The sequence below is a fragment of the Lepidochelys kempii genome, chromosome 20 (assembly GCF_965140285.1).
Source record: "Lepidochelys kempii isolate rLepKem1 chromosome 20, rLepKem1.hap1, whole genome shotgun sequence".
Lineage (NCBI taxonomy): Eukaryota > Metazoa > Chordata > Testudines > Cheloniidae > Lepidochelys > Lepidochelys kempii.
Window position 1 is genome coordinate 479570 of NC_136399.1, and position 13660 is coordinate 493229.

A 13660-nucleotide genomic window follows, 5' to 3' on the forward strand; every position below is an offset into this window, starting at 1 on the left:
ATAAGTTGTACTCTGTACCCCCTAATGGGACAGCCAACTCAAGTTAAAAGCATCACTATACTCTGGTTAAGGGTTTTTGTACGTTGATAAGATTCAAGCTGGGGGCAACACTAGTTATAACTAGAGTTAACATGACAGTGAAGACAAACCCTTGCATACACTACAATCCTCAATCATTGTCAACACCAGCTGAGCTACTAAATAAGAACATTAGGCCTGGTCTAAGCTTAGAAGTTAGGTCGACATAGCTATGATGCTCAGAGGTGTGGAAAATTCACCCCCCTGAGCATCGAAGTCATGTCAACTTACCCCTGCTGCAGAATGTTTCTGTTGATCCTAGTTACCGGCATTCAGGGAGGTGGAGTTCGTGCAGCGCTGGAAAAACCCCTTCCATCATTGTGTGGAGAGTCTACACACTGTAGCACCCACAGACATTACTTTAGTCAGTGTATGTCACTCATAAAGGAGGGACTGAAAAACAAAAGCTCACATAGGTGTGAATGTCCAAACTAAGTGCTGGTTTCAGAGTAGCAGCCGAGTTAGTCTGTATCCGCAAAAAGAAAAGGAGGACTTGTGGCACCTTAGAGACTAACCAATTTATTTGAGCATGAGCTTTCGTGAGCTACAGCTCACTTCATCCGATGCATACCGTGGTGAATGCTGAAGCCTTTGTAGTGCCATTACTTTTGAAAATACCTAGGCCTTGTCTACACTGGCAAGTTTCTGCACAGGAAAGCAGCTTTCTGCAGTGTAACTCCTGAGGTGTACACACTGCCAAGCCACTTAGTGTGCAGAAACTGCACAGTTGCAGTGCTGTAAAAAAAACCACCGCAACAAGAGGTGTACAGCTTTCTGCGCCGGGGCTACAGCGCCGTGGTGACACTGAATCAATCAGAGAATATCAGGGTTGTATCACTGTAGACACCCTGGTCGATTGTAGCGCTGCGATTGGCCTCTGGGAGGTGTCCCACAATGCCTGTTCTTGCCTCTCTAGTCATCGGTTTGAGCTCTACTGCCCTGCCCTCAGGTGACCAACCATGAGCCCGACCCCTTAAATTCCTTGGGAATTTTGAAAGTCCTCTTCCTGTTTGCTCGGTGACGCGTGCAGTGGTCTCAGCGCATCTTTCCAGGTGACCATGCCTGCTCCACGCACCAGGCGATCCCCCACTTGGTATCGTCTGTAAACTTTATAAGTGTACTCTCTTATGCCATTATCTAAATCATTGATGAAGATATTGAACAGAACCGGACCCAGAACTGATCCCTGTGGGACCCCACTCTTTATACCCTTCCAGCATGACTGAACGACTGATGATTACTCTCTGGGAAAGATTTTCCAACCAGTTATGCACCCATCTTATAGTAGCTCCATCTAGGAGGTATTTCCCTAGTTTGTTTATGAGAAGGTCATGCAAGACAGTATCAAAAGCCTTACTAATGTCAAGATATACCACATCTACCACTTCCCTACTATCCACAAGGCTTGTTACCCTGTCAAACAAAGCTATCAGGTTGGTTTGACATGATTTGTTCTTGACAAATCCATGCTATTACTTATCACCTTATTATCTCTTATGTGTTTTGCAAATTAATTGCTTAATGATTTGCTCAGTTATCTTTCCGGGTACAGAAGTTAAGCTGACTGGTCTGTAATTCCCTGGGTTGTCCTTATTTCCCTTTTTATAGATGGGCACTATATTTGCCCTTTTCCAGTCTTGTGGAAGGTCTCCCATCTTCTATGACTTTTCAAAGATAACTGGTAATGATAATTGCTAATGGCTCATATATCTCCTCAGTCAGCTCCTTGAGTATTCTAAGATGGAAAAAGACAAACAGCAGCAGTTGCATTAGGCAAATACATGCTATTCGTATTTGCCCAATTCAGAATGGCTCCAGCAGAGCAGTCATGATCTATATCAAATTCTTATGGAAAAACAATGTTTCTTGCTGGAACATATCAACCTTCTGATCGGATCACTCTCAACTGTCCTCTTCAGTGGGATGAAGAGATGTTAGACAAATAACGAGCTAGTTACAACTGTGGCTATATAGCATATATATGGAACCTTAAGATCTCAAGCGTTTTCTTTTCATTTTGTGGGATGTTACCTGCCCATCTTTGATTAGAACTAAGACAAAGCTATGGTTAAAGATCTTGACTCCTCCTCAGTTTGTCTATGAACATATAGATTTGGTTAGTTTTTTTTAAAAAATTCAGAGTATTCCTTTTTAAAGGAGAAAATCGTAAGGTGGGTAGGTGGACTCAAATAAGTGGAGACAAATATTGGTTTCAATCTTACATGGGTCTCAAATATTTTCACCACTGTCGTTATCTTGGAATTATTTTAAAACTCAAGATCTGATGCATTTGAGGGGGCGGGGGAATCAAACCATTAAATTACTAACTATTTCTTCACAGAAAGATGCATAGATAAGGGATAAAAATTTCTTGGGACAAAGTTTTGAGGGTGATAACTTTAGGCTGACAGCCATGTTATTCTTTTGTTACCAAAACTTCATACCAGGATATTCCTGGATAGCTGAATTCTTTGAAAACAAAGGTAATTTTTTTTCAAATGGCCTAGGGAAAAAACAGCTGATTTTAAAAACATCAAAAGGTAAGATGACTATTTAGAAGTAATAAAAGGTTGCCCCAGGCTATGAATGTAACAGACCTTGGCTTGTTCAGACAAGCACACAGAAAGCCTACAGAGCAGCTATAAAGGAATGCTGGGTGCATAACAAAACACACAGGGATAAGAAGCAACACAAGCAAATGGGGCACAGACAGCAGTAGAGGCAGGCTGTGTCTAAGGCTTTGTCTACACTGGAACTTTGTCGGCAAAACTTTTGTTGTTCAGCGTGTTAAACTCCCCCCCCCCCCCCCGAACAACAAAAGTTTTACCGACGTAAAGCACCTGTGTGAACAGCGCTTTGTTGGCAGCAGCGCTCTCCTGTCGACAAAGCTGCTGCCACTCGTGGGGGGGGGGGGTGGAAGATGGATGCTTTTTGTCCGCAGGAGAGCTTTCTCCTGCGGACAAACAGCAGCTACGTTGTGCGCTTTTAGCAGCATGGCTGTGGTCACACAGCCGTGTCGCTAAAAGCGAGGGAGTGTAGGCAAAGCCTCAGAAGCAGGTGAGAAACTTAGCGACAGCTGTAAAAAGAACAGGAGGACTTGTGGCACCTTAGAGACTAACCAATTTGAGCATGAGCTTTCGTGAGCTACAGCTCACTTCATCGGATGACAGCTGTGGAATTCATCACCACTTTTAAGAGAGTGCATTTTGGCTCTGTCTATACTATATCTTTAACAACTCTGCTAGCAACAGTGTTTTCAACCAGAACTGCGACTGACAACCATCTTCCAACATGGCTGTTGCTAGCAATTTCCTGTCCAGGGTGGGCATATTTGATGCATAACCATAATTAAAAGTAGAATAAATATTATCTGCAGGCTGTTATATTTTTCTTGCCCTACGGCTCCAGGTATGGTCTCTGTTTTGCCAGTTGGATAGGTTTCTCTTAACCCTGAGAAAACCAGTCTTGCTGCTGGGTAGAAGTTGTCAAGATAAAGAGAACATCCTCATATGTTCCCACTTAAGGGGATTTTGTGGGAGCAAGCTCAAAAATCTTGATGTCACTTTAGAATATTCCCTGGGCACCAAGAGTGGATTTTGAGATGCACAATTTGCACAACCTTAGCACTATATTCCATTACAACCTTGTAACAGCAGCATGTAGCTTCAAGACTGGATTACTGCAACTCTCAGCAAGGAACCTCCATCACTTACAGCTTGCTCTAAAGGTAGCAACATGTCTGCTCATTAGTTTAAGCAACACTGGGCCTGAATTCTTTACAATGGGTGCCTATAAAGGTGAAGAGAATTATTGTAATTTGACACTTATTTTATTTTTATTTCATTTTTACACTCCTAAACTTTATAGGCCTCAGATACATTAAAGACTTTCTCCTGGAATCTTGACCCAGGGAGCACTCAAATAATGTCCAAGATTTAAGAGAGACTAGTGATTTTGTGCACGCATCTTGAGACACCTTTAAGGCAGCTGATTATTAGAGGGGAGGAGCTCAGCACTTTCTGAAATTCTTTTAAGGCACCTCAAGTTGGACACCCAAAATCACTAGTCACTCTTGAAAGGCCTGCTTTTCACTTTTCTCGCCATTGCATCTCAAGTTGGCAAGCAAATGCACCTTTGCTGTGGTGGATGTGGGACTCTTTCCTTCCCACTCCACCCCCTCTGAGACCTGTCCCAGTCCAACTTTCCACACTTAAATACCTCAAGATGATGCTCTACTACAAACATTGATTTTTAGTTTAACTATTGCTTGTCCCATATTTGTTATTTTTCCCTCACTTTCTACAGGTCCAGTCAACGGATTTTTTTGTTTGAGTTTTAACGGAGGTGTTTCTCTGTGTGTGCTAATTGTGTTGCTAATTCTGCTGCACAGCTGTCCAGTGTTAAGTGGAGGAAAACTTAAGTAAAATCATCATCATGTGGACTGGGTGAAAGATCAAGACTAAATGTTATAGAAATGCCCCTGGTCCTTCTGCCCACCATTCCTAAAGAACTCCTGTCTGCTGACAACCCACAGAACATTCCCTGAGCTGAAGTGGTTTTTTACCCACGAAAGCTTATGCTCAAATAAATGTTAGTCTTTAAGGTGCCACCGAACTCCTTGTTGTTTTTGTGGATACAGACTAACACGGCTACCCCCGATACTTCCCTGAGCTGAATTACTTATCCCTCATTTGAGCAAGATTGCTTTGAAGGCTGAACACAAAAGCAATAAATCTAAGGGCTTGGCTACACTTGCGAATTACAGCGCAATAAAGGAACCCCAGGCACCCTAGCTCACTACCCAGCCACACTGGAAGGCACGTAGAGCGCTCTGTCTCCACGGCTACAGCGCTGCTCGTACTCCATCTCGGTGAGCGGAATAAAGTTTGCTGCGCCACTGCTGGAACGCCACGGTGCCAGCGTGGATGCCCTGGTCCGTTATTGCGCTGTGATTGGCCTCCAGAAGTATCCCACAATGCCTGTTCTAGCCACTCTGGTCATCACTTTGAACTCTACTGCCCAGCCCTCAGGTGACCAACTGTCAGACCCACCCTTTAAATTCTCTGGGAATTTTGAAAAATCCCTTCCTGTTTGCTCAGCCAGGCGTGGAGTGCTCTCAGCGAATCTTTCCAGGTGACCATGCCTCCGCGCGCCAGGCGAGCCCCAGTATGGAGCAATGGTGAGGTACTGGACCTCATCAGTGTTTGCGGGGAGGAAGCTGTCCAGTCCCAGCTGCGCTCCAGCCGTAGGAATTACGATGCCTTCGGGCAGATATCAAGGGACATGATGGAAAGGGGCCATGATTGGGACGCACTGCAGTGCCAGGTTAAGGCGAAGGAGCTGTGGAATGCCTACCACAAAGCTCACAAGGCAAACCGCCGCTCCGGTGCTGCCCCCGCGACTTGCCATTTTTACAAAGAGCTGGATGCGATACTTGGGGCCGACCCCACCTCCATGCCGAGTACCACCATGGACACCTCAGAGGCCAGTGCAACAAGGCAGGAGGAGGAGCAACAAAGCGGGAGTGAGGGTGCTCCGGCACAGGAAGACACCCCGGCATCCCAAGAGGCATGCAGCCAGGAGCTGTTCTCAAGCCAGGAGGAAGGTAGCCAGTTGCGGCGGCCAGTGCTTGGGGAAGGACAAACACCAGAGGAGGTTCCCGGTAAGCGGCTTTTATTTTCGGAAGGAAGTTATTCAGTGCGGGCTCTTGGGGTGAGGAGGGTTAGGGCTGCATGCATGTATAGATGCGGAATAGGGCGTTGATGTGCTCTCTCACATCGCGGTAATCGGCCTCAGTGATCTCTTCAAAAGTCTCAGCCAGAAACTGGGCAATGCGCTTGCGCAGGTTTTTCAGGAGAGCCACTGTTGTCCTCGTCCCGGTAAGGCTAACTTGTCCGTGCCACTGTGCCGTGAGGGGTGGGGGGGACCATTGCTGCACACAGGCAAGCTGCATATGGGCCAGGGCGGAAGCCGCATTATAGGGAAGCAAGGGAGGGTCTTCTACTGGTCACCCTCAGCAGCGAGATACTTTCCAGGACGAACTCCTGTGGAAAATGTGGGGACAGTGTTCAGTATAGGGGCCCCCTGCCACTGTTGGCTCTCCCTAAGACACAGAAACCCAGAGGACGGTACAGCTGTGAAACAATCAGTCACACTTGACCCTGTGCTTACTCACCATTTTGGGGCTCTGGTGGGTTATGTGCGCTTGCTTTGGGACAGGCAAATTATGCTATTGTGTATACTGTGCTTGCCCTTGAGTACGGGGGAAATCATTGCTCTGTCTGGTGTGAACAATGCTGCCTCTGTTAAGTGTTGCATTTTGCCTTTACAGATGCAACCTTGAGATCTCAGCCATCCATGTCATCCACGGCCGAGGGGCTGCAAAGAATCAGGAAGAGGCCACGTAGAAACAAAGAGGACATGCTGCATGAAGTAATGTAGCATTCAACTAATGGAAATAAAAAAAGCACAGGAGTGGCGGGAGAGTGAAAGGAGGGTCCGCCAGCAGAATGCGGATCGCTGGCACCAAAGCATAGAGCAGTTGATAAGCAACATGGAGCACCAAGCGGACTCGATCCAGGCACTCGTAGCCATGCAGGCAGAGCACTACCACGCCCGCCCCACCCTGCAGCCCTTGTCCCAAAACTCTTTCCCTGGTGCCCCCATGTCACCTCCAAACCACTTTGCCCAACATCCAGGTTCTTACCGCCACCCGCTGCCTCCAACACCTGTAGCTTCACCACCCAGCCCTGAACACTACGACCCTGACCCACCGCACTCAGCCCCCATCACCGTGCAGTGTAGCCATCCTGAAGTGCAGCACACATTGCACAGCACTCCAGACAGGACATATGCAAATCTGTAATTGCACCATTCCCCACCCCACCCCCTTGCCCTTTGTGTTTCCCAAGCAGATGTGTTGTGTTTCTTTACAATAAATTGATTTTTTGGCTTTGAAAACATTCTTTATTATTGCATAACGTAAAAGAAAAACCTTAGCCGAGGAAAGCAACAGCCATTGCAAGTCAGTGTATCATACGTAGCAAACACAGATTCCTAACGCACTTCACTCCCGTGAGATTACTGTTGGCTTTCAGCCTCAAATTGCTCCCTCAAGGCATCCCTAATCCTTGCAGCCCCACGCTAGGCCCCTCTAATAGCCCTGCTCTCTGGCTGTTCAAATTCAGCTTCCAGGTGTTGAGCCTCCGAGTTCCATGCCTGAGTGAATCTTTTACCCTTCCCTTCACAAATGTTATGGAGGGTACAGCACGCGGATATAACCATGGGGATGCTGTTATCAGCCTGGTCCAGCTTCCCATACAGAGAACACCAGCGACCCTTTAAACGGCCAAAAGCACACTCCACAGTCATTCTGCACCAGCTCAGCCTGTTGTTGAACCACTCCTTGCTGCTGTCAAGGCTCCCTGTGTAGGATTTCATGAGCCACAGCATCAAAGGGTAAGCGGGGTCTCCAAGGATCACAATGGGCATTTCGACTTCCCCTATGGTGATCTTCTGGTCTGGGAAAAAAGTCCTGGTTTGCAACTTCCTGAACAGGCCAGTGTTCCGAAAGATGCGTGCATCATGCACTTTTCCAGGCCAGCCTGTATTAACGTCAATGAAATGCCCACAGTGATCCACAAGCGCCTGGAGAACCATAGAGAAATAGCCCTTCCGATTAACGTACTCAGTGGCTAGGTGGGCTGGTGCCAGAATTGGAATATGCGTCCCATCTATCGCCCCTCTGCAGTTAGGGAAACCCATTTGTGCAAAGCCAGCCATAATCATGCACGTTATCCCAAGTCATGGTTCTTCTGAGCAGGATGCGATTAATGGTCCTGCAAACGTGCATCAACACGATTCCAACGGTTGACTTCCCCACTCCAAACTGGTTAGCGACCAATCGGTAGCTGTCTGGAGTTGCCAGCTTCCAGGTTGTCATAGCCACCCACTTCTCCACCATCAGTGCAGCTCTCAATCTCGTGTCCTTGCACCGCAGGGTGGGGGCGAGTTCATAGAATCATAGAATATCAGGGTTGGAAGGGACCCCAGAAGGTCATCTAGTCCAACCCGCTGCTCAAAGCAGGACCAATTCCCAGTTAAATCATCCCAGCCAGGGCTTTGTCAAGCCTGACCTTAAAAACCTCTAAGGAAGGAGATTCTACCACCTCCCTAGGTAACGCATTCCAGTGTTTCACTATCCTCTTAGTGAAAAAGTTTTTCCTAATATCCAATCTAAACCTCCCCCACTGCAACTTGAGACCATTACTCCTCGTTCTGTCATCTGCTACCATTGAGAACAGTCTAGAGCCATCCTCTTTGGAACCCCCTTTCAGGTAGTTGAAAGCAGCTATCAAATCCCCCCTCATTCTTCTCTTCTGCAGGCTAAACAATCCCAGCTCCGTCAGCCTCTCCTCATAAGTCATGTGTTCCAGTCCCCTAATCATTTTTGTTGCCCTTCGCTGGACTCTCTCCAATTTATCCACATCCTTCTTGAAGTGTGGGGCCCAAAACTGGACACAGTACTCCAGATGAGGCCTCACCAAAGTCGAATAGAGGGGAACGATCACGTCCCTCGATCTGCTGGCTATGCCCCTACTTATACATCCCAAAATGCCATTGGCCTTCTTGGCAACAAGGGCACACTGCTGACTCATATCCAGCTTCTCGTCCACTGTCACCCCTAGGACCTTTTCCGCAGAACTGCTGCCTAGCCATTCGGTCCCTAGTCTGTAGCTGTGCATTGGGTTCTTCCGTCCTAAGTGCAGGACCCTGCACTTATCCTTATTGAACCTCATCAGATTCCTTTTGGCCCAATCCTCCAATTTGTCTAGGTCCTTCTGTATCCTATCCCTCCCCTCCAGCGTATCTACCACTCCTCCCAGTTTAGTATCATCCGCAAATTTGCTGAGAGTGCAATCCACACCATCCTCCAGATCATTTATGAAGATATTGAATAAAACCGGCCCCAGTTCCTCACACAGTCTCATGAAAGTGGCTTTTCTCATCCGAAAGTTCTGCAGCCACTGCTCGTCATCTGAGACTTGCATGACGATGTGATCCCACCACTCAGTGCTTGTTTCCCGAGCCCAAAAGCGGCGTTCCATGGTGGTGAGCATGTCCGTGAATGCCGCAAGCAAACTTGTGTCGTTTGTGTTACTCGAGTCGATATCGTCTGAGTCCTCACTGTCACTTTGGATCTTAAGGAATAACTTGACTGCCAAACGTGACGCACTGACGAGACTTGTCAGCATATTCCTCAGCAGTTTGGGCTCCATTCCCGCAGACCGAAAGGGAAGACAGAGCACACAGTACAAAAAACATTGAAAGATGGCTCCAAATGTGGATGGAAGCAAAGGGAATGCTGGGATGCGAACTGATACATCATGGGGCGTTGGGACAGGACCCAGAATGCCCCACACTTCCCGCCCCCTTCCCACAAGCCCCAGCGCCAGAATGGGAAGAGTCGCTCTGTGGGATAGCTGCCCACAATGCACCACTCCCAACACCGCTGCAAGTGCTGCAAATGTGGCCACGCCAGTGCGCTTGCAGCTGTCAGTGTGGACAGACTGCAGCACTTTCCCTACTGCGCTGTACAAAGGCAGGTTTAACTCACAGTGCTCTACATCTGCAAGTGTAGCCATGCCCTAATACGCAAACAACTCTCACTACGGAGAGAGCAATGCAACTTAGATTTTAGGTCAGATATCAGGAGTCTCTATTTGTAAATTGGGTTGTACAATGCATTTATTGTTGACAAATGCTAGCAAACTGTACATTACAAGATCCATACTACAACCTGCAATAAACTCAATCCACAGCTAGAGATGGCATCAACAGGTCACTGCAGAGCACAAGTGTATAAAGTGAGGAGTGCAGTGATCTTCATACTTTGAACTTGAACAGCACTTTTCATTAGAGGATTTCAAAGTACATTACAAAGCATACTAAGTATCATTAACCCCATTTTAGAGACCGGGAAACTTAAATGTTAGTAAATTGCCCAAAACTGGGATAGAAAAGCATTCCAGGGGCCTGAAGTTTCAGCATGCGGAAAAGAATCTGAACAACTATTCTGTGTCTCTCTCTAAGAGCATGTCTACACTGCAGTGTAAGCCCAGGATTTGAACTCAGGCTCAAGCCTAACCTCTCCTTCCATCTACACACAAATCATGCTAATCCAGATCCCAGGACTCCACAGGAGTGGAAGGTCTGAGCCTGAGTCAAGCTGATGTCCAGGGTTCAAACCCTGTTGCTTTGCAGTGTAGATGCAGCCCCATTAGATTCGTGCTCTGGGAGTCCACTAAAAGTATTCCCCAATCCCACAGGCTGGCTATTTTCATCTGCTGGACAGTCAAGTTTTCCCTTTAACAAAAGGCTAGAATTTGACCACATATTGGGAGGGCACTAGGAAGTCTAGGATATGGGTGGTTGGACCCCAGGAGGATACGTTGCACACTCAGTTTGGGACCCAGAGTTCAACAACTCCTAACCTGGGTTACAAATGAGCGTAGACACTCAAGCCCAACGCTAACAAACCCAGGGTCTGCTAACTCAAGTTCTACTAACCCTGAGCTTACGCTGCAGTGTAGACATACCCTAACACTACAGGAGACATATCACGAGGTGAATGCAGACTAGGTCAGGTCAGTCAGCAACAACTCAGGTGCTATGGATTCCAGAACTGGGAGAGATGTGGGTATCAGTATGGCCCTTTAAAGTCAATGGCAATTCAAAATATCTCAAGGAGCTGTCCTACCGACTCTGCAATCTGCCACGGTAGCAGTCTCAGAATTAACAAGGCACTGTGATTCATCCCACTGGAGATATATTTTGTTCACTCAATTCTCACCCAAATGCCCAGTCTAACTTTCTGCTCTCCCAAAAATATCAAGACAACCACCTTCCCTGTCTGCCTGATGGACAACCAAGGCAGAAATGGGGACAAAACAGAGGTTGGGGATTCTGAATGGTCTGCATTGTCTTTTCTTCCTCCTGAAGAGCACAAATATCTTCTCTGAAGAGCTCTCCTTCCCAAATGCAACCTCCAACAGGGCAACATTCTATTTTGCCTGCTGAGTCCCCACCCCAGCTTGAAAGAAAAGACATACACACAAAAAACTTTCCCTAGATAATAAAATTTATGACCAATGCACCTTTCAGCAGCTGGGATCCAATTACCAAATTGCATTCTCAAGATCAGAGGCTGAGCCTCTGTGCAGCCTCTCTCCTTCATAATCTCACTTTATTAGATATGTAAATGATTTACAAGACACTAATTTTCAACTCTGCCTTATGGGAAGCAAAAATCCAGGGAGATTTCTTAGCCAGACAGGAATACACTGCTTGCTGGGGACACCTCCCTGTTTACAGTCAACTTAAAGATTCACAGATCTCTTTGTAAACTGCTCTCTGCATCAAGATGATATTTAGTTAGAAGAGAAACTTGTGTGTTGCTGTAACAAACCATTCAAAGAAGAAAACCCACACTTCCTCATAATGCTGAAGAAAGAATGGGGGAATGAGAGGAGGAAGGAGAAAGCCACAGAAAGCAAAAGAACTGCAAATACAGTTCAATCTCTGAGTCATCAGTGTTACTGCCAATTATGTGTCAAGGAAGCCATTTGATTTAATAATTCCCAAGGTTTGGAAGGTAGTATGTGCACAATGGGATTTTATTAGATAAATGTGAACATTTATGACATGTTCAAAGTGGTGAGGTGGGAGGAGGAATAGAAGGGAAGAGTTGATAAATGCAAAGTAATGTACACTGGAAAACATAGTCCCAGCTATACTAATGATGGGGGTCTGAATTGGCTGTGAGCTCAAGAAAAAGTTCTTGGAGTCATTGTGGATATTCTCTGAAAACATCAGCTTAATTTGCAGCAGCAGTCAAAAAACAATGTTAGGAACCATTAGAAAAGGGATATATAAGACAGTAAATATTATAATGCCATTACATAAAGCCACAGTATGCCCATACCTTGAATACTGACTACAGTTCTGATCACCCCCATCTCAAAAAAAGATACATTAGAATTGGAAAAATACAGAAAAGGGCAACAAAAAAGTTATTGGGAGTATGGAACAACTTCCACATGAGGAGAGATTAAAGATTGGAACTGTTAATCTAAAAGGAAAGGAGTACTTGTGGCACCCTACTACTAAGGTGGGGATATAATAGAGGTCTATAAGATCATGAATGGTGTGAAGAAAGTGAATAAGGCAGTGTCCTTTACCCCTTCACAACACAAGGACCTGGAGTCACCCACTTACATGAATAGGCAGCAAGTTTAGAAAAACAAGCCAGGTATCAGCATGACCCGTGATATGCTTTTGCAAAATACAAACTAAACCTGACCTATAGTGGGATAGAGGTATGAAAACATTCATTAAAGGTATAGAAAAGCTCTCAGATGTAGATGAACCACAAAGCCAGAAAACATAACCCAGAAGTTATGGTGATGATGAAAAGTGTTAACAGGGAAGCTCCTGTACTAGATCAAGTGTGGCACTGTCTCTGCCAGCAGCTAATAATACCTGATGCTTCAAAGGAAAATTATAATATTCTGCACTTCTACCCAAAACAAATATCCCTGGGCCAGTTATTCAGTGCTGTACATGGGAAGAGGAGGAGGGATTCCATCCTGACCCCTGCAACATCCCTGTAACACAGAACATTACATCACACAATTTCCTGTCATTGTTTGCTACCGAGTGTGGACCCTTGGCCAGGACCAGCCCTGGCACTCTAAGATGGGAACTGTGCCCCCAGGTGCTTTGCATTGGATGGCATGATGAGCCTCAGAAGGCAGAGCAAAGGAATTCTGGGATGCTTGTCCCCCCAACCCCCGCTTTTTTTTTTTTTTTTTGAGGGCAGGATGGAGGGAGGAGGGAGGGAGAGACAGAAGGGCAGACAGTTGCTTTTTCTGTTAGTGTTTTGTTCTATTTTCTTCTTTCCTCTGCCTTTTCTTCTATATTTTTCCTTTTTCTGCTTCTCCCCTTCACCCCCCCCCCCTTCTTTCATGTCCTAGATCACTTATGCTGGCTCAAAACCCATAGCACTTTACATATAAAGTTTGCAAAAGGAAACTGACTCGTTCCCTAGTGAGTTTCCTTCTACAGCCCTTTTCATAAATAAAAGGTTTTGCCTTGTTGCACAGAGAAATTATCTGGTTAGTTCCCCTGTGTTGTCTCCCTGTGTAAAAGCCCTTTGGGAAACAATGCCGAACACCCCCCTTCTATGTCACCTATGCATAAAATCTGACCTGCACTTGGCTGTACAATGAGAAACAATCAGGGAACTCATGCACCAGACTAGAAGAACAAACATTTTTCATGTCTATTATTTATGAATAATTTGAAACTCTAATGAGAGGAGAGACATTCCAATGTTTTTTAAGCCATATGCAGGTCCCCCATCATCAAGATGCAATATATGGTGCAATTATTTGCTTGGAACTAGGAGGCGTTTAACAAAGTAACAGACCAGGTGGGCAAGTCATCTATTTTTTCTGCACTCTGGTGAGTTTTACAAGGAAACTGTGGCAGAGCTAACCATTTTTTATCTTTAGCTTTGGGT

The 13660-nt window shown here is 46.0% G+C and overlaps 2 protein-coding genes across 8 annotated transcripts in view; one reads left to right on the forward strand and one right to left on the reverse strand.

Annotated features, from left to right (window-relative positions):
• The window catches only part of COX14 (cytochrome c oxidase assembly factor COX14), a 40165-nt gene extending 33128 nt beyond the window's left edge, over window positions 1-7037 (forward strand). For 2 of the 4 annotated variants that reach the window (XM_073318486.2, XM_073318485.2), the window contains 2 exons: window positions 5178-5740; window positions 6410-7036. In XM_073318486.2, the coding sequence (XP_073174587.1) occupies window positions 5218-5740; window positions 6410-6519 (633 nt within the window). In that variant the 5' untranslated portion in view covers window positions 5178-5217 and the 3' untranslated portion in view covers window positions 6520-7036. Of the gene's footprint in view, window positions 1-4383; window positions 4685-5177; window positions 5741-6409 lie in introns of those variants that run through there. The other 2 variants (XM_073318482.2, XR_012155712.2) reach the window with 2 other exon arrangements.
• Window positions 1-13660, reverse strand: part of CERS5 (ceramide synthase 5) — a 44239-nt gene that overhangs the window by 27112 nt on the left and 3467 nt on the right. The window lies entirely within an intron of this gene.